The 26996-nt window shown below is 53.9% G+C and overlaps 3 protein-coding genes across 3 annotated transcripts in view; all 3 read right to left on the bottom strand.

Annotated features, from left to right (window-relative positions):
• Window positions 1-460: 460 nt before the first annotated feature.
• On the bottom strand, window positions 461-2184 carry LOC123807681 (beta-defensin 103A-like). The gene is made up of 2 exons (XM_045821723.1): window positions 1850-2184; window positions 461-898 (listed from the first exon to the last, which is right to left on the bottom strand). The coding sequence occupies exons 1-2, from the start codon at window positions 1905-1907 to the stop codon at window positions 753-755; spliced, it is 204 nt and encodes a 67-aa protein (XP_045677679.1). The 5' UTR covers window positions 1908-2184; the 3' UTR covers window positions 461-752.
• A 9798-nt stretch (window positions 2185-11982) lies between these two features.
• On the bottom strand, window positions 11983-13758 carry LOC123807449 (sperm-associated antigen 11-like). The gene is made up of 2 exons (XM_045821266.1): window positions 13704-13758; window positions 11983-12131 (listed from the first exon to the last, which is right to left on the bottom strand). The coding sequence occupies exons 1-2, from the start codon at window positions 13756-13758 to the stop codon at window positions 11983-11985; spliced, it is 204 nt and encodes a 67-aa protein (XP_045677222.1).
• Window positions 13759-25011: 11253 nt separating this feature from the next.
• Window positions 25012-26996, bottom strand: part of LOC123807447 (sperm-associated antigen 11B-like) — a 6074-nt gene continuing 4089 nt past the window's right edge. The window contains exon 3 of the mRNA XM_045821265.1: window positions 25012-25145. Within this exon, the coding sequence (XP_045677221.1) occupies window positions 25012-25145 (134 nt within the window). The remainder of the gene's footprint in view (window positions 25146-26996) is intronic.

The following is a 26996-nucleotide window of genomic DNA, read 5'->3' as shown; positions in this document are numbered from 1 at the left end:
GTCAAATACTAAGATTGGAAATAGGCAAATGTGTATGATGCAGAAATCAAGCAGTTTCGTGGACAGGGCACTCAAGTCAGGACCATGTGCTGAATCACAGGGGAGACAGTATTTCCTTGGGAGATGAGCTGTGTTTTCAGGAAGGGGGTAGGATTTGAGATGGCTCCTGAGGGGGCGGGTTAACGTTTGGAGAAAAGCTAGGGGAGAGAGTCCACACCAGGCATGAGGTCAGCCAGAGTGGAGGTGTGGGTGAGAGGAAAATGGAAGGATCGTTTGCGAAGAGCCAAGTGCCCCCTTTCTCTGAGGTGTAAAGTGCTCTGAAGGGCTTGGGGCAACCTCCGAGGAATGCAGTGATGTCTTAGAGACAGATCTGATGCGCAGATGCTGTGGCAGGTAGAGGGACAGGAAGGCTCAAAGGTGTGGGTGGGAAAACAGCAAGGAGTGTTTCAGGGCAAACAAGGGGTCTGATTTCCCTGGGGTATAAAATCGACAGAAAAGGAGAAACCCTTGGAAACTCATTCAGGAGCCCTTGGGGTTTCTCCAGGAGATCGTACTTGGACCTGGATCACAGGTGCGTCAGGAACACTTTCTAAGTGGCCGATTTGGCACAACCACCTAAATAGCCAGGGCTTGACAAGCACAGTCAAACTTGTGATTTTTTTAAAAAAAAATATTTAATTGAACTTGGCTTGGACGAACTTCAAGCAGGCATCTTCTCACTCGACGACGGTCTCCTTGTGCCCAGGGGTCTGTCACTTCTTCCTGCGGCAGCACTTCCGGCCACGGAGAGAGCAGGTGCCTATCTGCTCCTCCTTCGGGAGGCAGCTCAGCGCGGCGCAGCGGCCATTCCTGGCTTTGCAGAAATACCTCTGCACTCTCGTTATGATTCCTGCATCGCCTGCAAAGAGACAGGGGAAGGTGTGGGCAGGTTCTAGGGAGGCTGTGGGTATAAACAGGACTTTTGGAATTCCTCAAGTAACTGATTTGTTGTCTTTCTTTTATTTTGCCTTTTTATTTTTTCCTTTGTTCTATGAAGTCAGGAGTCAAGTAGAAGGTAGCACCAGGCATCCAATCAACAAAGTATCTAAGGGCTGCAGCTCAGCCACGAGCCTCCCATGGCACTGGCAAGTGTGCCTACGGGGAGCACCCACAGCAAGGGACTCCTGGAAGGACCAGGCAGGCAGTGGTCGCCGGGACATCTCTAGGGCCCCAAAGACACCACCTCCAACCACTAAACTACTAAAATGGGAGCGTGTGCTTCTGTTCTCAGATTAAGTTGAGCTTTTCTGTTGGTATTCAAATGTCAGTCTCACGTCCTTCCTGCTTCATTAACAGGTATGTCTTTCCATAAAAAGGTGTCTTTTGTGAGCTACTTCGTCTGTTAAGAGAGGAAGGACTTGGGTGCTGGGGGAAGAGGGAAGGGACTAAGGGCCTAAGGGCTTGGGCGCTGGGGGAAGGAGGTAACCCCAACTGGTAGTTACAAAACAGTCATGGCGACATATGCAAAGCATAGGAGATCAAGTCAATAATAATTGCAGTAACTACATGTGGTGCCAGTTGGGGTTCTGGAAATATTGAGGGGATCACTTTGTAAAGTACATAATTGTCTTGTACACCGAAAGCCAAAAGAAAACAAAATTGAAGGAAAAAACCCCCAGAAAAATAAAAGTTGATCAAAAAAGGTTGGGAAACCTGCTTCCAGGTTCTCGGTCCTTCCAGGAAGAAGACCGGCGCCTCTTCCCCACACAACAAACCTACCTGGTCTCCACCTTCCTGAGGAATGAGGAGGGACTGACTTGAAGGACATGCTACCCATCCCTTCCACCCGCTCCCTCCCAGCCCGTCTTACCTGGAACGGGTGTCAGGCACAAGAGCAGCAACGCGAAGACCAGGTAGTAGATCCTCATGGCTGACGGCTTCGCGGCTCACGGAGGGAGACTGGCTGGGAAGAAGTGCCTGTTGGCTTTATAAAGGGTCCAGGTCCGCAGCCACAGGCAGAGTGAGCCAGGCTGCGATTCCTGTAATATCACAGTGATGACAACGTGACGTAGCTCCCGGTGCTTCATGCCAGTGTCTCTTACCTCACAGGCCACGCCCACCGGGCCAGGAGCGAACGACGAGCCTGAGGGGTGAAGCCAGGTCTGACATGAGCACACAGCTGTCCTCTCGCCCTCTGGGCCTCGGGCGCTGGCCCCGGTCTGACTCCGACCTGGTTGCCGATGGGGATGGGAAGGACCTGCCTCCTCTTGGGTCGGTCCTGGGGCGTGTCCCTGGGAGATGACTGATCCCCGCTACGGTACTTCCAAGCTTTCTGCCTTCTCCCTAAAACCCCGGGAGTGTCTGTGGCCACCTGGGAACCTCATGGGTCCAGCCCTGGACACACTCAGAACTAGGTGTCAGCTCAGGCTGGCCCACACCCCGAGGCTGCACAGGCACACCTGAGATTGAGGAAAAACAGGACCAACTTTTGGGTGATGAAGAAAGGGAGGAGAGATGGGCGGCATTCCTGAGGCCCTGAGCCCATGCCCCTTAGCCATCACGCGGTGCTGTGACTTGGGTGAAACACAGCTTCCTCTCCATTGTCGTCTGAAAACTGCCCAGTTCATGAGTCAAGAAGGTGTCTCATTTTCTTTCATCAGAGAAAGAGAATGCCGGGATGATACATGGGAGGGCCTCGCATCTCCTCCTTGCGGGTGACACTTCCTATGCAAATGAGGGCCTTTAGAAGATACACTGCAGACCTCCGGTTACTCATGGCGCATGACCATTCAAGGAAGTCCCGGGAGCAGGAGACGTCCTGTGGATGCAGAGTCAATGTTCAGTGGGCCAGCTGCTGTCTTTATTTCACTAATGGTTAGATTTACACGTTAAGGAATCCTATCAACGGGTTATTTTGTCAATAGACTCACGGGGGTCTGAAGTCACCTGACGCTGTCTGGCCGCTGCCTCTCGTGAATGCAGCCACCAGGGCCCCGCCGCCGTCCCAGGGTGTGCTGGTCCCAGGAGCACACGCTCGGGGCCTGGCGTATGGGTCGGAGTCTGTAAGCAAACTCTGAACACCTGCTGGAGGGAGGGACAAGTGCCATGTGCTTGGGGTCGTTGGGGTGGAGGAGGGACCAGGTCTGGTCCTTTCCCTCGAGGAGCGCCCATGGAGGGCAAGGCAGGTGGGCCCACAGCCCAAGGAGCCACACAGGGTGAGTTTTGATGGGCGCCATACCGAGGGCTCAAGCACCGGGCTGCGGGAACGCGCAAGGAAGGCAATTCACACTGAAGGGTGAATTCAGGTAGCAGATTTCAGAATTTGGAGTTGTAGGCCCTGTGTCTTTTCGAAATCTAACTTTCCTCCTCAGTTTAGGAAGGAAGTGAGTACGGGGTGGGCTGGGCACTGAGTGTGGGCAAGCCCTCCCCCCGTCTTCCACAGGATGGCACGAGGGCTGTGCAGGGTGCTGCGGAGTGTCAGACCGGCTGCCGCGGAGCCCGGGGCTGCGGCCAGCAGAGCCTCGGGCCCCTGCTGGGAATGTGCTTTCCCACGTGGAGAACAGACTCCCCGGGGAACCCTTGCTCTGACCCTTCCAAGACTGGAGGTGTTTCTAACGCAACGTCCCTATTTCACAAGTGGATCTCTGGGCGGTCGGGGGGAGGGGGAGCCCCTTCTCCACGTACCAGGAGCCGCAGCCTGCACTGCGGCACAGCCCCTCGGAGCATGTCTGTGTTTTAAAGACACTGTGAATGCCAGGCAGGTCTGTGGTAAGACCCCAGACAGCAGAAGGAGGGGGTGGCAGTGCTCCTTCTCCTCTCCCATGCAGAACCACCGGCAGCCACTGGTGGTTGGCCTTCGTGCTGACACATTGCGCCTTTCTTTTCACGTGGAAAATGCTTCCCGCCCCTCGAGTAACAGCGGCCACATGTGGCTGTCTGATAATGAGCTGCGTCTGGGCAGTGTGACGACACCGATGGGAGCTGGGCGCACTCCCTGGCCCCTTCGAGTCACCGGGTGTCGGGCGTGCAGGGCCGGCAAACTCCTGGGACGGAGGCCCCGGGTTTTCTCCCAGGTCTGAGTCGGTGTTTTTCTGTGCCGATCGATCGGGTTGGGAGGAGAGACGAAACGTCTTGGTTCCTGTCTGACGTCCCTCTAATTTTGTTGAAGGCTGCTGTCACAACATGGAGTGGGGGTGTGGCTGACCCCAGTTCTCGGTGGGGGGTTAGCACTGCGGGGGTGGGGTGGGGTGGGGTGGGAAGGGCACTCAGGTTGGAGCGGGACCCTCTTCCGCGTCCACTGGCCCCTCCGTCCTGTGTTACCTGCTGGGATAGATGGCCGGAGTCCTAGAGCGTCTGTTCCCAGCAGTAAGGCTCGGAAAGTGCCGTGAGCCTTGTCCAGCCGCAGGAAAGCCCTGTGAGTGTACGATATGAGGTTGACAGGTGAACTGCAGGTTGCCACGTGGCCCTCGCAGCGTACAGGGGTCCCTCGGGCAGGAACGACTCGGGAGGGCTGCTCAGCAGCTGCAAGGTGGCTGAAAGATCGTGACCCTGGGCTCCCAGGGAGGGAATCCAAGGTTCTGGCTCTTCATCGTCGCGTAGTGTGTGGGGGGTGGACAGCTCCATCATTTCACCTTGTCACCAGCCTGTTGTATTCATTACACAGGCCACGGCGAGCATCATCTCAGCTTTATGTGTGAGGAGACTGAGCTGAGAGAGGTCGGGTGCTTTGTCCTCGGCCACCCAGACAGTAAGAGGCTCAGCTCCGAACTGTAGGTGTAGGGATCTGCGTGCATTTCCCAGGCTCCTCTGCCCTCCGGCCACCGTACGTGGGGTTGGCCAAAGGGACGCACTGGCTGGAGAGCGGGAGGCAGGAACCAGTGAGGAGCCAGGGCACTTCCCTTCCTGTCCTTCAGGAGGTATCTTCTCTGTGTTCCTGCTTCCTCCCAGAAAAGCCATTTCACTCGGGGTCCCCGTGGCCCCCAGCAGGTCTGCTGTGACCCCGGCATCTGTGGAGTGGCCCGCACCCCACTGGGACCATTGCTGCCTTCCTGTCTGTCCTGTGTCCCCAAGGATGGTCGTGTCTTTCTGCTGTTGCCAGTCCTGAGACGACCCGCCATACTCCCAGCTTCTCAGTTCTCCTGTCGCCTGTCCACCAATTGTCTACGTTAAACACCCCCCATTTGGGGATTCTGACAGGTATTTCAATTTCCCTTGTTGGACTTTGTCTTGCAAGGCCATGTTCTACACCATGGGGAACTCAGCCTTTTTTTTGGCGTCTCCGGGCCACACCGGAAGAAGCGTTGTCCTGGGCCACACAGTACATGCACGAGCACTAATGAAAACTGATGAGCAAAAAAACCCAGTTTTTAAGTAAATTTATGATTTTGTGTTGGGCCGCATTCGTAGCCATCCTGGGCTGCATGAGGCCCGTGGGTCACGGGTAGGACAGCAACCGTCATTACGTTAACGTTTCGTGAATTCTTCCCCTCGGGGTAACTTTCCTGTGTTGCCAACGGCTAGGATAACGCGTTGCTCCACACCGCCCTCCTGTACTCTTCATTGGTTTCTTAAGATGCAGCGTAAAGCGGGACCTTCGAGGCGATGGTGTGGGGCTGCTGGTTGCTACAACTTTTCCGGCGCTTGCTTGCACTGGCTCACATCAGTGTGTGTGTGTGTGTGTGTGTGTGTGTGTGTGACCTCCTAGCTTTTGACTTGTCGCTGTTGTTTGAGCTCAGCTATGTCTCTAAAAACCTGATGTAGGCGAGGAAACAGGAGAATCAGAGGCTTTCCCCAGCTAGAACCATACAGGACCTTTTGTTCCGGAAGGTGGCCCCTTCAGGGGGCAGACACTCTGTGTCGTCGGAGTGTCAGGCCTTCCTGATGTGTAGACCTCAGCACTTCGTCTCACTTGCCCTGCTTGGCGGCATTTGTGCGTCTGACGGCTGCCTGCAGGCATCTAAGCTATGACACCGGCCCTGGAAGACACTGTCCTTCCTTCACAAACGCAGCCGAGGGCCCGCCCAGACCAGCCCGTCAGACCCCTGGGTGGGGAGCCCGGGGCACCACGGGCAATCCCAAGCGCTGCCCCGTTGGCAGGAGAACCACAGGCCCGGAGGAAGCCTGTCTCCTACCGGTGGGGACAGTCCCCTGGCTGAGAGATACAGACCTCGCCGGGAGGCTGGTCCCCAGCCACGCTCCACGGGTCCCTCCCGGTAGCCCTGTGGTGACAGCAGTCAAGTGAGCTGCGCCTCTTTTCCGGTTCCTTCGCCCGGCTCCCCTGTGCGGGGCGCCCCGCCTGGTGCCAAGCCCCACACCCGAACATTCAGTCCCGTGAGTCACCGTGACTCTTGGCTGTCAGCTGCTCGGGCGGGCGGGCCGCCCGGGGCAGGCCCCCGACCCTGCGTCTCCCGCTCCGCCTCGCTGCGGGAACTGGCCTCCCTGGGGCCTCGCCTGCCCCCACCGCCCCCGCCTGTTCTCCCAGGGACTCTGGCTTCGGCCCTGCTTTGCTCACGTGGAGGGAAGAGACGTGGGTTTTGGGAAAGGAACTGGGCAGATGGCTCGTCACGAAAGGCGGAAGGATGCGGAAGCTCGGCCCTTCCTTCTGGGATTCCTTCAGTGCTAACGCTCTCGCCTCCAGGTGCCGCTGCGCACCCAGGACCACCGGCGAGGGGGTCTCCCTGAAGGCAGTTTCCTTGCCCTGCCCTGCCCCCAACCCTGCTCCCGAGCGGGGCAGCCCGAGTCCTGGGCCCTGCCCGCATCCCGGGAGGGCTGGTCCAAGCCGCCCTTCCTGACACCACCCACTGGGCTGTCCTCCCCTCCCTCCCTTCCACAGATGTGCAGGAGACATTGAGCTGAACATTCAAAAACTAGTGGTGCCCACGACACAGGCTCTGGGCTGCAAAGGAGGCAGGTGAGGGTGACGGAGGACGGGGTGGCAGGTGCAGGGCAGGTGACAGACGCCAGGTGCAGGGAGCACAGGGGAAATGCCCAGCCCATGGGTGGAGGGGGGGACTCCGGCCTCCTGAGACCGGACAGCAGGGGCGAACGCTGTGAGAAGTTCAGTGGTGTCCTGGGTCCAGCAAACAGCCTGGGGAGCTGGGGGGTCCAGACGGCGTGGGCTGCTTGGTGCCAAGGAGGAGATGGTTGCAGCCGGGGTTTCCCCAGGGGTTTGGTGTGAGGGATCTCGGAGAGCATGTCCTATGTTGGGGAGCTCAGGGCTCCCCATGGGGGCCAGGGGCAGCCTAGGGCGGGTGTGGGGCCAAGGGTGCTCATGGGCACTTCTCAATGTCTGGTTTGACTGCAGACAGCGAGGAGGGGTGGTGCTCGCCCGCTGGGCCAGCTGGCCTCAGCCCCAGCTCCTCCGTCCTGCTCTCAGACGCACGCCTGGCGCAAGACCACGCCCAGGGGCCGGGGCCAGGCTGGCTCTCGGCAGACCCCGGGCTGCCCCAGCCCTCCCTGTTTCCCACTCGTGCGTCCCACCTGCTTGGGGCCCTAGCTGCCCACTCACTGTGCAAAGTCCCATTCTTTGGGGGGCACGGAACCATCCCCCGGCTTCATCAAGTTTATCATTGTCGCTGCCACCTCCTGTGCCCTGCGGACCCACTGTGGGGTCAGGCATGCTTTGGAACCACCCTTTGCCCTCTGGAAGGTCTGGCTTCTGAGCCTGACCCTTCCTCCAGCTCCACTGGGCATCTGCGGAGTCCCAGGGCCCACAAAGGCCACGGTCAAGGCCTGTGCGGCTGCTGTGAGCCGGGCTTCTGTGTCTCCAGTTCCTCTCAGGTTTTCGGGCAGAGAGATCCAAACAGCAGATTCAAACCTCTCCCTGGCGTCCCAGCAGAAGGGCTGCCACCCACTCACGCTGCCAAGGGACAGAGGGACGTGGGGCTGCAGACGGACACCCCGGCCGGCAGGTGTTCCTGCACCTGAGGCGCCAGCAGAGGTCGTGGCCCCACGTCCTCAGACACCTGCCCCAGCCTGCCTGCCCCCTGCTCCCAAGGGAGGACGGTGGTCCTTCGTCTCTCAGCGCCGCTCGGTCTTGGGCTGAGACCTCACCACCTCGAGGGGAGTCCTCCCACGGGCGCCGTGGCCGCGGGAATCCCACACCTCGCTTCCTTCCTTGCCCAAAGCCAGGGCTGCAGAAGCCTTGGCAGAAGGCCCCACCGCTTCACACAGCCGCTGCAGCCCCTCCTGCCTGCCTGGAGCTGCATGGGACTGGGCCGCGTCCTCACCTGTCTCTGGAGCCCAGACACCGCCCCCCCGGCCCCCCGCCCCCCACCGCGGATGAAGGGTGTCCTGGGAAAAGAAACCCGTCATTCGCGTCTCCTCCTGACACAGCTGTGACCACGCCGACTGTCATGTGGGCGCTTACGAAGTGAGGAGAGCTTCGAGGACATTGTGCAAACACAGCTTCCCGGTTATCTCCCGGATGGGAGGGCGTGGGCCACTCTGGGGCCCTACCTGGGCCCGCCCTGGACTCCATACCCAACCGCAGCCAGGCCTCTGCCGCCTTAAAATCGGCCTGGTGAAAGTCCCCGGGCGGGCGTGGACAGAGCCCCCCCTGGAGCTGTGTGGCTCTGGGCCAGCAGCCTGGCACCTCTGAGCCCCAGGTGTCTCGTGGGTGATGCTGACACTCGTGGCTGCGCCGTAGGTGACGGAGCCAGACGCAGGCGAAGCACTCGGCCTGACGCTGGGGCCGAGGAAGATTCCGCGAGCACCAGGTGGCGGGCAGAGGCGGCGCAGCAAGGAAACCTTGAGAGCGTCCCTGGGTCCCTCAGGGCTGACACCAGAATTCCTTCAGATCTGGATGCCCTGGGGGACCCGCAAGCTACCCAGCCACCGCCTGCCCCTGCCCCTGCCCTCCGCCCCAGCCTGTCTGTGGGGCGGGCCACTCCCTGAGTGAATCCTCAGACTGATCCAGGGCAGGCACGTTCCCCTGCAGGGGAGACTCGTGACTGTCTGCAGTGCTGGCCTGTCACCTGCACTGGCTTCCCGCGGGGAGGAGCCCTGGAAACGGCAGCTCCCCTGGCATCCAGCCCTGCCGAGGGCGGGCGGGACTGGGGACCCGCTGTCCCTGGGGGTAGGGCATGGGGGTCATGCCATTTATGGTCAAAAACTGCTGAACATTAAGTGTGTGGTGCAAGCAGATGCACTCGGAAATCGCCCACCGCGAAATGGGCAAATGCGTCTTAAAAAAAAAAAAAAAAAAAAAATTCCCTGAAGCCCAATGCAGCCTTCCCACAGCGATACAGGCCTGTTCCTAGAGCCCCACCTAGCGGGGGAAGTCTGTACTGCAAGGGGCCGCCCTCCAGAAGGTAATTCCCGGTTATTTTGGGTCCTCCTCATACATACAACAGCATATTATTCGGCCTGCTGCGTTGCTGCTGCCTGCACACACACCCCGCCCCGCCCCCCGCAGGTGAGGGTGCCCCGCGCTGGGCCCCGGGGGCGTCCAAACTGCAGAAGTCAGCAGGGGCGGCGAGCAGGCAGGGTCGGCCAGCAGGCAGGCTCCGCCTCCACCGTGCACAGCTCTGCGGCCGGCCCCGCCGGCTCCCGAGTGAGCAGAGCCGCACAGCGCGATGCTTCGGGACGCAGCCGGACCCCGCCGTCCGCGGCGGCTTCAGTTCACCCCCACGCACCTGCGGCGGAACTCCGGGCAGGGCGGGGCTGACTGAGACCTTGCACTCTGGCCCTTGCCAGGAAAGGCAGGCTCCCTGGGCCCAGCCCGCCTCCGATCCCCAGCGGCTGCTTGCCCCATCTTTCCTTTTCAAGTTACACTTGACGCACGGTGCTAGGTTGGTTTCCGGTGTGCAGCGGTGTTTAGGCCTTTTAGGCCTTCGTAGCCTTCACCAAGTACCCATCTGACGGCCTGCGTCGGCATCACAAGCCTACAGGCTATCGTCCCCGTGCTGTACTTTACACCCCGACTGTTCCTTGACCACCAATCGGTACCTCCCGAGCCCTCCCCGCTTTTCTTCCTGTAGCCCCTGGGCCGGCTTCACAAGTCACTATGGAAACCAGTGGGAGGCGGCGGAGGTGGCAGCGCGCCCTCTGCTGGTCACCGTCGGGATCGGCGGCTGCTTGTGGTCCACGTAGTTGCTCGCTGCGAAACTGGTCCGTCTGCCTCTGGGGCTCCCCGTTCTCTTAGGACCACACCGAGGTCCTTAAGGCCCTGTCCACAGCGATGCTTTTAAACATGGAGAGACGGATGGGGCGGAGAGGAAGTAATTTGTCCCATATTTCAGAGAGGGGGTGCAAAACCTTGCATCCCGGTCTGGGGGAGGCTTTGACATAGGATGGAATAAACAAAGGATCGGATCAGCTCGTATGGGGCCACTGGAGTCACCTGGACGGCCCTCCCTCCCCTGGCCTTCCTTCCTTGGCCTTCCTACCTGCCCCCTTCCTACCTGCCCCCTCAGCCAGCGTCCAGGTGACGCACGGTGCTGCGGGGGCCTCTTGCCCACCACCCCCACGTCACCTGGTGGAGACCCCACCTAGGGCCGCAGGTGAAGCACCGAGCCAGCGCCCGCAGCCTGGTGGGCTGTGATGGGGTCTCACACGTCTGTACCAGCTCCCTCCTTCGGTTTTGGAAGGAAAGGAGGCCAAGAGGAAGGACCAGCTGGCCCACGGTGCAGGCGCAGTGGGTGTTGTGAACCGGACCTGCTTCCCGGAGTCCGGGCACCGGCCCTTCCTTCCCCGCGGTTTTGTTTCCTCGCTCCGCGTGGACAGAGGTGTTGGACACGGACTGCCGGTACTCTCGGCAGGGTCTGCGTCTGCCTGGCTGACGTGCCTTGCGTTCCCCTGGGGGGCGGACTCTCCCGCTGGGTCCGCTCAGCAGGTCTGCAGTGGGTCCTCTGTCCCGCCCCCCGGGGAGCGGGGGGGGGGGGATGGCACAGGGCTCCTCGCCAGTGCCCGAGGCTCCGGGAGGCTCCGCTCCCCGAAAGCCCGTGGGCTCGTCTGATACACTCAGAACATCAAAGGCCCCAGACACTGCAGACACTCGCGGAGCTTGAGCTGGGACCCGCGAGCCAGAAGCCTGTGTTCTAGGGGACTGTGGGCGGAAGCGCGGCTTCTTCACGAGCCCTGCGTTCAGGCAGGAACCAAAATATCGAAGCAAGGTGTCCTGTGCAGCTATCCGTGCAGGAAAAACCGGGCATGTGGCCTTACACATCAGCGCGTTTGCTTTTATTACCTTTGCACATTTCTCACGTGTGATTAACATTCCCCACTCTTGGGGTGACTGGCTCCAAGGGTGGTGTGAGGAACTCGTTGGGGTGGGATCCAGAGAAAAACAAGGGGAGGGTTGGTAGCTCAGGGCATCCTGTGAACAGGGGCCCGGCCTTGCTTTCATTGTTCAGGAATGGGTCCTTCAGAGGTGACATGGAACAAGCAGCACCTGGCCGAGGGGGTGTTCCAAGAGCCCCACCTGCAAACTGCTCACCTGGGGCAGTGTGCCTAACCTTCTGACTCCCATTTCCCTCCCATTCCTACACAGGATTGTCTTAATCCAGTGGAATTACTAGGAGTAGATGTCTGAAAGCAGTAAAATCCTGCGACCATGTGACCTACTGGGGCTGTGACTGGGGGTGACCGGGGAAACAGGCAGAGCCCGCTGGGTTCTGGGGACAGGCAGAACCAGGCTGGGGTTTGGCCTTGATGGCGTGCCGGCCACATCTGGACAAGAGGCGAGGGAGCTGGCTGTAATTCTGTCCCTCAAGAGGTGAGATAGTTTAGCCTCGGTTTCAAGTGCACCGTCATCGGTGGGCAGCTAAAAGGTCCTCTCTGGAACAGGGAAAGGAAGTAGAATATGACAAAAATTCTAAGGCTCTTAAAAAGAAACTGAGGAAGGCAAAGTAAGCAAGCTGTTAGGAAAATTCTTTCATTAGACCTTGGCCCTTGGGGCTGGATTAAATCCACAAAGGTTTATTGAGCACCTACTACAAGCCACACAGGCCGCTAAGCCCTGGGGGCCCTTGAAGACCCAGGCGCCTTCCAGAAGCCTGCAGCTCAGGTCTCCGCGTCTGGGGATAGGCAGCACCTGTTCCAAGGATCCGAGCAGATGTCCCCCTTTTTCTCACCAGAACGGCAGAAAAAAAGCCTGCAGGTCCCATGGCGCAAAAGGCAGATAGTATTTCGGATTCCAGGCGGAATATCCCCTGTAGGTGCAAGAGAACAGAGCTGGTATTTCCTTCGTGCAGAGAACCAAGGTGGCGCCCAGCCCACAGCCAGACCCCAAGGGTTGACTCTGTTCTTAAAATGTTGACTTTCTCTGGGCAAGTTCAAGAGCACCTGTACATCGGTCCCCTAGCTCTAAATCAGGAACGATAATCTACATTGTTACCGAACACCAGGGCTCTCCAGCTTCCTGGGGGTGGGTGTGAGTGAAGGCATTAGAGAAGGCCAGGAGGGTTTTGGGGGGACAGTGGAGTAATGGAGGGGTGAGTCTCAGTCCCCGGGAGAATTGGAAATAGTTCTCAGCTCAATTTTTAGGGTTTTTTAAAAGATTTTATTTATTTTTAGTGAGGGAAGGGAGGGAGAAAAAGAGAGAGAGAAACATCAATGTGTGGTTACCCAGGGCCATGGCCTGCAACCCAGGCATGTGCCCTGACTGGGAATTGAACCTGCAACACTTGGGTTCGCAGCCCATGCTCAATCCACTGAGCTATGCCAGCCAGAGCCTTAATTTTTAGTTTTATATCCTACAATGGAAAGCATAAAATAAAACGTCTCCACCATAACTCACGGGTGTGTAGGTCAAACACAAGTACCTATGTTCCCATTATGATAATATTTTATACTTGTCACAAGAAAAAATATTATAGCTATGTGAAGTGATGGGTGTTAACTAGATGTATGTGCTGAATAGTTTGTAATATATAGATATCAAATAGATATAGAATAGAAACGAATGTAATGTTACTCGTCAATTTTAAAAAAGGTCATTTTGCCCCGTGGGAACGAGGGAGTTGAAAGAAAGGTCTTACGTCAGGTCTGCAAATGCCGGCGATGGTGACTGAAAAACTAAAAAGCCCCCAAACACCCACAGCGCTGGGCCTGCATGAGTCTGACAGCCTTGCACCCCGTCTCAGCCACAGATGAGGCCAACCTCCGATCCCACGTCCTCCCAGGCTTGGGGAGGACAGGGAGGCGACTGCTCGGCCCCATGTGTGACGCAGGAGGAAGGGCTGCCGGCCCAGCGGTCTGCAGCGGAGGAGTCTAGCCTCGCCCGTCCCAGTGATGCCTTGTTTCTCCTTGGACAATGCACGTCACCGGCCACACCTCGGTTTTCTCACCTGTCAAATGGGCTCCATGCGACCACCCCCCAGGACTGTGATTGCCACTGGCCCAGCAGAGCATTTCCCGGGGCGGTCTCCTCTGCCTCCAGAGTGTGGAGCTGCCACGGAAGGTCCCCAGTCCCTTCCAGCTCTGACATCCTGGTGACTGCCGTCACCTTCTAAAGACTCCTCGCGCTGCACGAGCGCTTCCTATTGGTCCTGGAGCAGAGGCGCCCCTTTGCCTTTAGTGCGACCCTGACAGTTCGTGGGGGGATGAAAACAGCCCAGAGCTGAGCCCCAGGGGGCTCCCCCTGTGTGTCGGGACAGCACGCGGACACACTGCAGCCCCGTATGGACACATACACGCGTGAATTCTCGCACCACCTACCCCCACCTCCCCGGTTCCTCTCTCTGGGCCAGAGGCGGCTCCCACGCTGGCAGGGACGCACTTACCCGAGGTCCTGGGGACCAGACAGTGGAGAACGGCAAACAGAAAGAGGACCTTCATGGGTGCGGTCTCCCTCGGCCTGCCCGGCCCTCCTGGGTGGGAGAGCGAATGTGCCAACAGGCGCAGCGGAGTGGAGAGCAGGCCGCACGGGAAGGGGACATTTATAGGCTTTTGGGAACACCGATCAGGCATGAGCACATGTATCTGGTCTGCTGAGTAAGGCTGTGGGCAGAAGGCTCTGAGTGCTTTTCTCCCTAAAAATAGACAGGCTCTCCTGCTCAGAGGAGCAGGGCGTGAACCGTAACTCAGGAAACCGAGGCTGAGGTGGAGCAGGAACCAGTCGCCGGGAGCGACTGCTCAGCCCCAGGTTGTATGCCAGGGGACAGAGACACAGGCGGGCAGAGACGTCTTCTCTGCCCTCAAGAAGCGGAACACACAGATTCCCTCTCACACGCAGTCCCAGCAGACAGAGCCCCACAGGCACCAGGAGACAGGTTCAAGGCCGTCTATCCGAGCTTCCTCCCCCCTCACAGCGGTCAACAGAGCAGAAGTGTGCCACAGAGAGCATGGGACAGCACCATTCCCACACAGCAGTGGGCACAGAACACCGCCGTGGGTGCTGCTCACCCACACTCGGTGTTTTAAAAAGGAGGGAAACTGCTGGAGAAAACATACAGCATTATTTAAAAAACCTGGCAAACCGGATCTATGTATTAAAAATCAGGAAGTTGTTCAGGGGAAGAAGGTAGACTATTCTCTCATTTGACTAAGTTTTCCTGGCCCCCGGGGGCAGCAGTGCAGTGGGGGACAGAAGGCCACGTCACCAGGCACTGGGGAGAGCTCTGCGGTGTGTGGGGGTGGGGGGCACCCCGTGGGGTCCTGCTGAGAGGGGGACGTGAGGCAGGTCTAGACGAGGGTGCCGGCATCAGAGCAGGGTCTGGAAGGATAGCTTCATGTAGGTCTAGTTCAAGGTGGATGCCGAAGCGCCCAGCTGATGTAGCTACACACTCGCCCGACGTGACTGGAGGAGACCCAGCACCCTTCGATGTGTTTCCCTCGCAGTTCCCTTCTCAGCAGTGAAAGCCAGCTCTCCTTCCCGTCCCGTCCTGTCGCCAGGCCTTCGTGACGGCTGTCACCAGGCTCTTCCCAGTCCCTCCAGAGGCTGTCTCTGTGCCCGTAAGCACACAGGCATCTCTGCCTCCTTTCTGTATGAACAGCAGCGGGCTGTACCGATTGTTCTGGACTTGCCCTGTTTTAGCTGACATGTCTTGGAGATGTTTGGAGCAGGTGCCTGGAGCGCTTCCTTCCTCATCCTGCACCGCAGCTGCAGGGGGTCTCCCACCTCGTTTAACCAGCCCCGTCCGAGCAAGCATGCCTGCCCCCGACACTCAGCTGGAACGTGGACGTTGACTGGCGCATGGAGGCCAGGTGTGGCCCAGGCTTCTGCAGGCGAGCGAGCCACAGGGGAGCCATGTTGTAACCAGAAGAGGTGAGGGCCAGGCATTCGGTTTGGAGACGACAGACTAAGAAATATTAAGATTAAAGAAGATTAAGCAAAGATGGTGGGTGGGTCCTAACAAAGAATACCCTGACTCACTGGCCTTTCTCCATCTTGTTAAAAAATATATGGAAATTGGACTTAAGAGGAAGTGATTTGGGAACTAAAAGTTACTTGTCTCTCTTTGGCAATCAACAGGTCACCTTGTACATAACCATGAATTAAGTAATTATAAAATAGATATCTAGGGGGGTGTGTGTGTGTGTACATATAAGACCCGAACTGTAAATAATAAATCTGTTAAAATACGAAATTCTTTTTCCAGGGAGCATTTGTTCTCAATACAAATGCTCGTAAATAAATATGCAAGGTATAAAATGCATACCTTGCATATTTATACCTTGCATATTTACGAGGTCATAAAAAGTGCATATTTATTCTTGCTATTTATACTGAATTAGGAAAGATTTAAGGTGTTTTTTTCCTAGCAGGAAAGCTCCTGCTCAAATGTTGTTGTGAAATAAGAGTTTGAAAATTGTTTCCTGCATTGTTTGGAAATGTTATAAGCTATGTTGGAAAATCAGCTCATTTGGGGGAGAAATAAATGAATGCTATCAGGATTTATCACCAATAAATTTCTTATATGACTTTAATTCCAAGTCACAGACTTGAAGGGCAGCTGCTGAGGAAGGCTTGCATTACTGGTTCTGGAGGCTCAGGCGTGCCGTTCCAAAGGACGACGAACTAGAAAATCGAGCCCATTGGGCAATCTCATTAATCTGGTCATAGGAACATAAAGTCCTATAATTACAGGGTTGGAAGGAGCTAGAGCTCAGCTGGTTCCAATATAGAAGGTAATTGTTCTGAGGTGCGTCACATTCACATCAAAGGGGACAAAATAAGAAGAGAGAAAAGATACGCTTGGGTTTGCAAAACATTTATGTGTATTAACAGAGAATCTTGATGCAGTTCAACAGTTGTAAGGCAAGCAACCCAATTAAAAAATAAAGTGAGCAGAGAACTCCAATAGACTTTTCTTCAAAGGAGAAATGCAGGTGGCCAACAAACACATAGAGAGACGCTCAATGCCAATGGTCACTAGGGAAATGCAGCTGAATCCACGGAGACGCCAGTTCATATGCACCGGGGTGGCCATAAACCACAACAGCAGCAGACTGGAGAATAGCAGGATGCAAGGATGGGGAGGAATTGGACCCTTAATCGTCACTGGTGGGAATGTCAAATGGGGCAGCCACGATAGAAAAGTTTGCTGCTTCCTCAGTAAGTTAACTATAGGGTTATCTTACGAGCGAGCCAATATTTACAAATATATGTATGTGTACACACGTGTAATGACAACAGATTCAAGTAAAAATGTGCACATGGATGTTCATAGCGGCACTGTTCACAATAGCCAGGAAGTGGAGATAACCCGAATGTCCATCAGCCGACGAGTGAATACACAAGCGTGTGGGACAGGCACGCAGTGGGGCACCCTTCATTAGCAGTAAGGAAGGAAATACGGATACACGTTCTCACATGAGCGGGCCTCGAAAACTTTGTTAAGTGAAATAAGGAGGACTCAAAAGGCCACATGTGTGGTTCCTTTGATGGGAAATGGGGAGAGCTGGCAAATCTATGAGGACAGCATGTAGATGAGTGGTTGCCTAGGGCTGGGACAACGGGGGGATGGGGAGTATCTGATTACTGGGCGTTTCCTTTTGGGGTGATAAAATGTGGGACTAGGTGGCGATGGTGGCTGCCCAATGTCGGGAATGTACGTAATGCCACCAAGGTGTGCACTTTAAAACGGTTAAAATGGTAAATTTTGTATTGTGTGTGAGTATATGTTACTAGAAGTAAAAGAAAAAACCATGAGGATTTTTGATATCATATACTATCAGAACAGAAAGGATCTACTAATGATTGTGCTGTTACGATCCTCCTCATGTTAAAGAAACTGGTGCACCTGTGAAGAATAGTTCCTGTGAAGACACAGGAGCCAGACCTCTGCCCAGATGCAAGGTGTCTCCCAGGTAACGGGTTGTGATGCTATGTAGACAAACACGTGTATGCACGAGATGCCCACCACCATGGACCACAGAATACATACACTCTGCGGGTAGTTCTGAAATCCAAGGTAAAACTCTTTCACTTCCACTTTTCTGCCTATAGGTGGCAGGCAACGCATGATTCTTATTGGACTTAGGACAAATGTCTCCCTGAGGCAATTATTTAAAAATCCGTGAAAAGAAAAGGACTGGGTGTCGGCCACATTTCCAAACAAAATAAAAAATATTTCACTAATCTTATAAAATGGAGAATGTATCCAAACCAGTGCAATAGTCTCTGAAATCTTAATACACTCGATAGGCTCCTTGGCCAGATTCTTCTTCCCTCTAGGGGTTGGGCTTCTCCACCTGCAGAATGAAAGTACGGTGGGTTCAGGTCCGTTAGAGTCAGAACGTTATGCAGTTCTTCGATTTGATGTATAGAATGTGCTGACAGTAATACAATAATAATGAAATTGACACATGATTGAACTGCCAGAAAAATTCCGATTGGAATAAGACCCTCGTAATAATATGCTACTGTGGATTCAAAAATGGTGTGTGTTTCCATGGTATTTATGGACTTTTGATTTGGCTTCATGGGAAACATGAGGCAGTGACTTAGAAGTTAAATGATGATGATCAAACAGAAAAACCTTTGTTTTTTTTAATAGGATCAGGTAATCACAATACCTTGCTTTTGTACATTTTTTTATAGTTGAAAATCAACTTTCACAAATTTTGTCTCTTCTTCAGCCTTTCCTGAAGGTCAGCAGGTCAGTTATGGTTCCAGTTTTAATAGTTAAGGAACAGAGCATAGGGAGGCAGGTTCGAGGAGACCTACAGCTCCAGTTTGTAGCAGTGTTTTTTTTTTCACATATTTGGTCGTAATTTCAAATCTACCTTCTTTCACATGTATTAATCATGGATGGTCTTGACTTTGCTACTTAGGCTGCCATGTAACTCATGGACACTCAATACTAACAGCGGAGCACCTGGGAACTCCTTGGCCAGAGAAACTCTCCGGAGTGGGCTGATGTGGCTGATGTCAATATTCCATACTTCACAGGAAGGGCGGGCTGCACAGTCACTACAAAAGCCCGTGGGAAAGGACAGCCCCCTCACTGCCCTGCCCCTAACAAGCTCAGTCCAGGCCTGTTTCTACTGCTTTACGGCCTCAAAAGAGAATTCCCATTTGTGAAGAAACCAGACGTTACATTGGCCATTGATGTCCACCTTGGTTCCTCATCTGGCCAAGAGAAACCATGAGAGTTGCCTCGGGAAATTGTCTGGGGTCAGCAAATGGGGTAAGTGAAATTCTGAGCACCACGTCTGCAGTGAGGTGTATTTGGTAAATGACAGGCAGCTACTGGGGACGACGTGGTGAATCGCAGCCCCACTCCAGTCTCCTGAAAGATAGACGCCGTTTTTCCTCCGGCGGACGGACGCAGACGCAAAGCACGGGAGCCTCCAGGCTCCGGGGTGTGGTGGCGTTCTGCAGCCCAGGAGGGAGAAGGTCTTGCCCTCTTTCCATCTGGGTCAGCTGGGAGGGCCTCAAGGCTGAAGGGCTGTCGCCCAACATGTTCTTGAGTTTTCATTCCCTCTTTCGGTCTGACCGTTTCGGTAAAGGAGTGGCTGGAGACAGAACTGCACTAGGGCTCCCACTCACCTGACATTCAGAGTTAAGGTTCCGCTGGTCTCCAAGAATCGGTGCGCAAAGCCATTTACCCCCTCCATTCATTTATGTATCCCACTGGAAAGTAAGCTCCGTGCAGACAGAGCTTTCATGTGCTTGGTTCTTTTTTTTTTATTTTTTTAATTTTCAGAGAGGGAAGGGAGGAAGAAAGAGAGAGAGACATCAATGTGCGGTTGCTGGGGGTCATGGCCTGCAACCCAGGCATGTAACCTGACTGGGAATTGAACCTGCAACACTTTGGTTTGCAGCCTGCGCTCAATCCACTGAGCTACGCCAGACAGGAAGTTCTTTACTGTATCTTTAGCTGCTGGGACAGTGCCTGTCTTACAATAGGTGGTCACCAATATCTGCGAAACCAATGCATGTTTTCCAGCAGAGACAGACCTCAAGTCAGTATTGGAGGGCACGAGGAAATGCTGAAAAGTAAAGATAAGGAAGTGTCATTGAGAAGACTGAGGAAACGAGCTGAGCGGTGAAAAAGGCACTGCAGGAATCAGGAAACCATTCTGTCCCCCATATTTAAAAAACAGCCCCTGTTAATTAAACACAAGTGTACAAGAAGGACAAAACAAGGTGAAATAAACCCACAGCAGGCTAAGATAAAAAAAAACACACAAGTTTGAAGAGAAAGGAAATGTTTGTGCTAGCAAGGAGAGGTGGACATTCTGGAAGCTAGATTGCTAACGTCAGGGTCGACCTGGAGCTGACGTTCCCGACGAAGGAGGAGGGAGACACAGACCTGAGAGCCGCTCACGGGCGTGACCTGTGGAACGTGAAAGTCAGGAGGACAGTCCACCCAAAGGCTGTGGAATTCCTGGGACGCAAACAGACCGTCTGCTGGGGAGAAAGGGTGTTGAGTGGTGGTGACTGGGGGCTGGAGGGAGGCGGGGTGCAGGGTGGGGCCCGTAGCCCACAGTCCTGGTGCACGCTTGAAAACTGTTCCGAGGACGGGTATCATGGGGGTCCTTACTACATGACAACGACCCCTTAAAAATGATGGGAAATACAATTTCAAAACCACTTATGAGTTAGGAAATTGGCAGAATGAGACAGTTCATAAGGCTTACTAATTTTCAGATAAAACCAATAAAATGAGAATTGCAGTTAAATATGTCTTTGTGCATATCTGAGGTACAAACAAAAAGAAAAGAAACCTACAGAAATAGGCATTTTATAGGAAAACAAAAGCATCGCTGCCTTCTGTATTTCTTACCCTCCCCCCAATGCTAAAGGAGCAGCCACATCTTTGAGTTTGTGAGAGGGAAATTATGTAGCAGGGATTTGGTTTCATGGCTGGTTATCCTCCATGGGTAAAAGAGAAATTCATTCTGAAATATGCAAGGACCCGGGGAGAATATTTCATCCAAATGAAAATCAGATTTCAAATTTCATCAGAAATATCATAAAATGTACTTTTTTTTCTATGCTAGATGGATTGCCTTTTGTTTGAGAGAAGGAATGCCAGGTGCTATTTTCTCTCTCTCACGGTGGCATGGTCAAAGCCATTTTCGTGTGTCCTTGTTGCAAAGGTCACTGTTTGTCCCGAGGACCGAAAGTGTCACTGTGCCCTTCAACCCCACACCCTGCGGCTTTGCCCGTGGGCTGCTCTCTGATGCCGCACCTGCCAGTGTCTGTGCTTTTGCACAGAGCAGGTGGCCCGGTTCATCTTTTCCCTCTCAAAGTCGTCCTCACCCTCACTCTTACCTTTCCTCGCTCCTGACCCTTTCACCATCACTGCAGCATTTCTCACCCACCATGGTCTGTTTCGAGTGGTCCCCAGCCCCTGGAGTTACGCGACACAACCCTTGGGTTTAGACCAAGTGGCGGAGTGAACTGGGTCCCCACTGCCTGACTCTGTCTGGGCGAAGTCATTCTTTTCTTTGGCTAAGGATTCTCACCACAATATCCCTTGGAAATGATTTTCCCACTGACTTCCTCTTAGAGAGTCCACATGGGTTGTTTCTCATGGGTCTTACTTTTGTTTTTGTTCCTGTAGCTCCAAATAAAGACCAAACTGACTCATCAGCATTGCCAGCCTCCTCTCCTGCAGCCTTGGAAGCCGCTCTGGGTGTTCCCTCCCACTGTCGTCACTCACACGACCCTCCTTCATGACCCCCGTGCAGCTCACAGTTACTCACCAGACCCCCGGCCGGGCCAGGGAGAAGGCCGGGGTGACCGCTCACCTTTTCCCCAGGGCCCCACCCCCACCCCAGGTTCTTGTCTCAGTTGTGCCATGGGTCTTCCTTCCTTTCCAGGCTCACCATAACTCCTCACAGGCTGCTCACTGGGCTCCTTCTGCAACCACGTTTCCTTTGTCTGCTGAGGTTCTTATGCAACATTCTCCGGGGCAGACCCCTGTTTAATCTGTGGTCTTGCCGCTTGCTCCCCAGGGTGAACTCCTCATTCATACGAATACAGCTCATAGATCATCCCCAAGGCTTTGGGTTTAGAAGGACATATTGGTCCACTGTGCTCATCAGGGGTTACACGAACCACCAACACAGCGACTGTTGGGTTGGGACTAGAACCCAAGTATCTGCTTTTGCAAGGAGAGCTACTACCTCTGCTCACACACTCACGTACAGGGCCACCTGGGGATACAGAGCCATTGCCCTCCTGCGGGGACAACTCCTGTCCCCGAGCTTGTTGGGGAGCTTTTCGCCCCTGTTTCGTCCAGTGCCTAGCTCCTGGAGGGGCTGCTGGGAAACATTCTGCAAACAAACGTGTGTTCTCTTAGAAATACCAGTGTTGTGCAAGACAAAAAGCCCACACTTGAATCTCTGGCTTGACGTGAACTGGGTCCGGGTCCTGGGTATATCATCTGATCTCCACCTGATTTAGGCCCTTGGCCCTTAATTTGTCCTGCAGTGAAAGAGGAATTATAACTGGCCCATGACGGGTGCCCGTATGGACAGGTAGGAGGTAATGATGAGAGTTCTTCAAGGACGTTCTCGGAGGTTTCAGAGGAAGGAGAAGCAGAGCTGGGGCACGTCAGGGCAGGAGCCCACAGGCGGTGCGTGGAAGAGCGAAAACAGCAGGCGGAAGAGAGAGCACAGGTGCCTCCCAGCTCCTGAACGCATACGACTGGCCCCGTGCGGCACCCCGCGCCCTCTGTGCACTCACACTGGACTTCAGACTCTGCCTCACCTGCGGCTGCACTTGGTTTCCCCACGGCCGGGCTCAGGCCTCACGCCTGATGTCCTCACGCTGCTCTCTGACTCTGGGCATTGTCCTGGTCTACCAAGAAAGAGACAGATGGTGCGTTAATAACCCCAGTCTCTCTTCACTTGGACAGATACATTTTCATTTGTGTTCTTATTTAAGGGACCCTCGGGTCCAGTAAGGTTGCTTCCCATGACTCAGGAGGGACAGGTGAGCTCTCTCTGAGCAAGGCAGGCCTGCAGGAGCGACCACGCTCGTGCGCATAGGAAGACAAGGTTCGGTGCAGTCATTATTGACGTCGTAGGAGCTGAGTGGGGATAATGATTGACTGAGCCCGCCCACCTGCCCTGCTGTAGCAGGTCTTAGGCGCCGAGGAGGAAACAGACTGTCTGAAGACATAGAGTCTCTGGGGGGTGGACGAGTTGGAGGGATCAAAGCCCATGGAGGCGTTGGGGTGCGGTGGGAGGGCAGCACACTGTGTGAGGCTGGTGGGCTTGGAGGGCACAAAGAGATGCCATTGGGCAAGCAGTTACAGGCTCTGCAATGACCTGAAGCCACCTGCTGCAGCAACGGTCTCCTCCCACCTGGGGCACAGCAGGTGTCCATAAAGCCCGAGGTCATGTACTTCTGGGCCAAGAACAGCACGGTGTAACTAATGGAGTCGCTGACCCAGATCTGACCTGGACAACCCATAAGATTTGTTCAAGCAGCACTGCCAAAATTACCATGGAATGGTAGAAAAACACTCTGTTTTTACCTGTTTCATTTGAATCCCAAAGTAGGTTCCAAAATCTCTCTGGGTAACCTGTTTTATTGCTTTGTCATCTTAATGCCCAGGAAGTTCCTTCTTCTGTTCATTGTACGACTTTCTTGAGGCAACTTAAATCTAGTATAGAATGTCCTGACCTCCCCTCCCCTCTGCCTGCCCTGGGCTCCTGCTGCTGCAGCCACATGGGCCACCTCTTGCTGCTCCTTCACGTGTCCTTTTCTCTCCCTGGAATGTCACCGCCCACCAGACACAGACCATGGAGGGCCACCCCTCACCTCCTTCAAGTCTTGACTCAACATCTCCCCTCTTGGTGAGACCTTCTCTAATCCCTTCCTCCGAATACAGCCCTCTGCCGACAAGTTGTATTCTCTGCCCGACATTTTTTTCTGTTATCATTGATCACTTTCTAATATATCATGCATTTTACCTACATATCTTGCTTATCACCTGGCTCCCCAGTTTGAGTGTGCGCTGTCTGAATATGGGGGGGATTTGGTTCATTACTGGATCTCCTGCCTCTAGAACAGGACCTGGAGCCATGCGCGCTTGCTGCCTGCTCGTGGAATGGAGGAGTGGATGTGTGGAGGATAATGAGGCCATCGTCTGTGGGGCTGAAGGAGAAGGGTGACCTATTTGCAGGGAGGCCTCTGGTTTTCTCTGTCACCTCAACTTCGTGCTCTCTTCCAAAACCTCCCCTCATAGACACATTAACCCCTCACTTGGGTCTTATACATCTTCACTATTTTAACCCTTACACACACACAAAAAAAAAGACAAGTAGAAAACCTCCCTTAGTGTTTGTTCCCATCACCTAGAAGGAGACACGACCATCCTCACGCGTAGCAGCCAAGGCTGTACTGGTGGTGGACTTGACCTAGGCCCAGAGCTCTCTGAAGCCCAGTCTCCTCTCGTGTGGTCTCAGCCCCCTCTTCCCGTCCTGGGCTGCCTCCCATCCCACCAAGCTTCTTCCCCCTCACCCCTGTCCGAGCCCCATGGCTCTGGGTTCAGAAACCCACGGGTGCACATCCCAGGCCTTCAACTCGGACGCATCTGGAGCTGGTCTGGTCTTCCCCAGGCCCCTCCAAGGCTGCACAGAGAGGCTGCACAGAAAGAAATTGTCCTCCCTCTGTGCGGCCTTGGGTGGCACAGAGCTTTCCCTCCTCTCGGACACAAAACCCGTAAACTGGCCTCTTCGGTTATCCCCTCTGTTCTCTCTCCAAAGCTCCTGTCTCCGCTTTGCCACTGGATGGGTGTCCTTGGGCTCCACCCATTGCCCTCTTCTCTTACCTGGTGCTCCTGCTTCCAGTCTCAGACCTTTCCAGGCTTCCGTTAGGGTACATATCCTAAAATCAAAACTCTGTTGATGCCACTGGCTTGGAGCAATGGACGACCTTCTCTTGTTTAATGGTCCAAGGTGTTCAGCATAATATTTTTCTTGGACAATTTCACACAGTATTCCCACACTAGCCTCATCAGGTACTTGGAGTTAGTCCTTCTTTTTGAACTTCCTTAGCAATTCCATCTTCATGGAATTCTCCATGCATTTCTATAAAATCTACCTTCGTCTAGAAACATCTGCCTCTCTCTCCCACTTAACAAACTCCTACTTATCTTCCAAAGTCCTGCTCAAATATCTCCCAGAATCCCTTCTAAATTCCCTTATATTTATCTTCTCCACATATTGCCTTGGATGTATCCACATACCAGAATATGTAGCATTTCCTTGTTTTTATTTATTTAATGTACCTTCCCCATATAGTCATGTTCTCAATTCATTAACATGTCAGTACCTAGAACAAAGGCAGACACTAAAACATACTTTTAACATGAAAGGACGAAATACTTGAATGCTTTCCTATGAAACTTTATTACCTCTACATGACCAGCAAAGAGTATGTGAGTTTGAAGACTTTTGTGCGTCTCCAGCCCAGCTACTTTCTCTAAGATCATGTGAGTAAGACTATGTGTAGCCCATTTTGGTCTTTTTTGGCTACCATGAGATGTCGAGACTTCCTGGCACAGATGACAATGTCAGCTCCTGTCTGCTCAGGTCCTTCCCCTCCACAGCTGCACCTGGGTGGGTGCTGGGCCTGGGGGACAAGTTGGGGGATGGAGCTCGGCTCCCCAGTCAGCAGCCTCAGGCCGGAATCACGCAGCAAGCTTCCTTCTTCTTAGAGCAGTAGCCCACCTGCGTTTCCATATAATTACAATATTCTTGACAGCGGCCTTCACCTCTCTGGCAGTCGACGACTTGGAAATGTGGTTCGGGATCTGTATAGAGACATATCCAACATTAGCTTCGGAATGCAGGCCCATTTCAAAGCAGCATCGACCTCTCCTTTGCACCTGCCATTTGGAGAGCTCACCTGGGCAACTGCCCGCTGTTGGGTGTTGGGGGCAGGGGAGAGGCTAGTCCACGGTAGCCCTGGACAGCACGAGACACACATCCAAGTTCACCAAGAGGCTCTGCTGAGGGATGTCTCCGCAGCTTGCGGTGGGAGCTGGGCCCCAGGTGCTTCCCACTCAGCCCACCAGTGGGCCTTTCCAAAATAATTCTTGTGAAACCCTGCCTCAGTTTCCACTCTTCTCTAACACCCTAAACAGGGTGAGGATTTAAGTCTTTTCTCACTGGTATTTGGTCACCTTTTTAACACAGAATGGTCTGCCCCTCCACTCACTATACTGTTTTGAATCTCAGTTGAAAATTTTTATTTTAGGAACTTCCCGAACACACCGTTACATACAGAAAGTTCACAATTCGTTAGAAAGAAAGGGAGACAGCATAGAGAGAGAGAAAAACATGAATAGAGCAAACATGGGAAAGAGGACACACGGATTTCTATTCATTTAGTAAATTCATCCACTTCCTCGCTCCTTCAAGGAATCTTAATGTCCTGTGACAGAGTTGAGGGGTGTTCTCCAGATGAGGAAGTCTGAGGCTAGTGGGGAAACAGATGTGTAAACGAATATGTAAATTCCACATTGTAAGTCCATTGTAGAGTCTGCATACAGTGATTTGGGAATGTAAAGAATAACCAGACAAGGTCACAGAGAATTTTAAATTTAAATGGATGCTGCACAAAGAAATGGGAGAGCACATTATTTTACAGGAGTCATGACACGGTCTGGGTACCATGGAGATGACAAAAAATGGTGGGGGACCACCAGCCAAGACAGAGGCATAGGCAGACACACTGTGCCTCCTCACACAACCAAAACAAGGACAACAACAAATTTAAAAACAAAAAACAACCAGAACTGACAGAAAATTGAACTGTGTGGAAGTCCAAAAACCAAGGAGTTAAAGAAAAAACATTCATCCAGACCAGTAGGAAGGGCACAGATGGGCAGCTGGGCAGAGAGGACTTGCGGCAAGGTGGCGGCTGGAGAACTGGGGCAATGAGGTGGTGGCTGACGAAGCAGGCAGTCCCACATTTGCATGCAGATAAACTGGGAGGAACAACTGGGGAGTGAGACAGACTGCACAGTCCAGGGTTCCAGCATGGGGAAATAAAGCCTCAAAACCTCCGACTGAAAACACATGTGGAGGTTGTGGCAGTGAGAGGAACTCCCAGTCTCACAGGAGAGTCTGCTGGAGAGACCACAGGGTCCTAGAGTGTGCACAAGCCCACCCACCTGGGAGTCAGCACCAGGAGGGCCCAATTTGTTTGTGGGTAGTGGAGGAAGTGACTGGAAGTCAGCCTAGAGCTGAGCAAGTGGCACTGTTCCCTCTTGGACCCCTCCCCCACATACAGTGTCATAATGCAGTGATGTAGTTGCTTCCCTCTCCCCCTGGCGAATACCTAAGGCTCTGCCCCTTACTATGTAACAGGTGTGCCAACACACACATACACACACACACACACACACAAATGGCCCAAATGAAAGAACAGATTAAAGCTCCAGAAAAAAATGCAACTAAGTGATGAAGAGATAGCCAACCTATCAGATAGAGTTCAAAACACTGGTCATCAGGATGCTCACAGAATTGGTTGAATATGGTCACAAAATAGAGGAAAAAGTGAAGTGAAGGCTATGCTAAGTGAAATAAAGGAAAATGTACAGGGAACCAGCAGTGACTCAGGAAGGAAGCCGGGACTCAGATCAACAGTTTCGACCAGA

Source organism: Phyllostomus hastatus, unplaced genomic scaffold, assembly GCF_019186645.2.
Source record: "Phyllostomus hastatus isolate PE091 unplaced genomic scaffold, TTU_PhHast_1.1 phas_scaffold_46, whole genome shotgun sequence".
Classification (NCBI taxonomy): Eukaryota; Metazoa; Chordata; class Mammalia; order Chiroptera; family Phyllostomidae; genus Phyllostomus; species Phyllostomus hastatus.
Note: the sequence above shows the minus strand (reverse complement) of the source record. Positions and strands in the feature narration are given on the sequence as shown.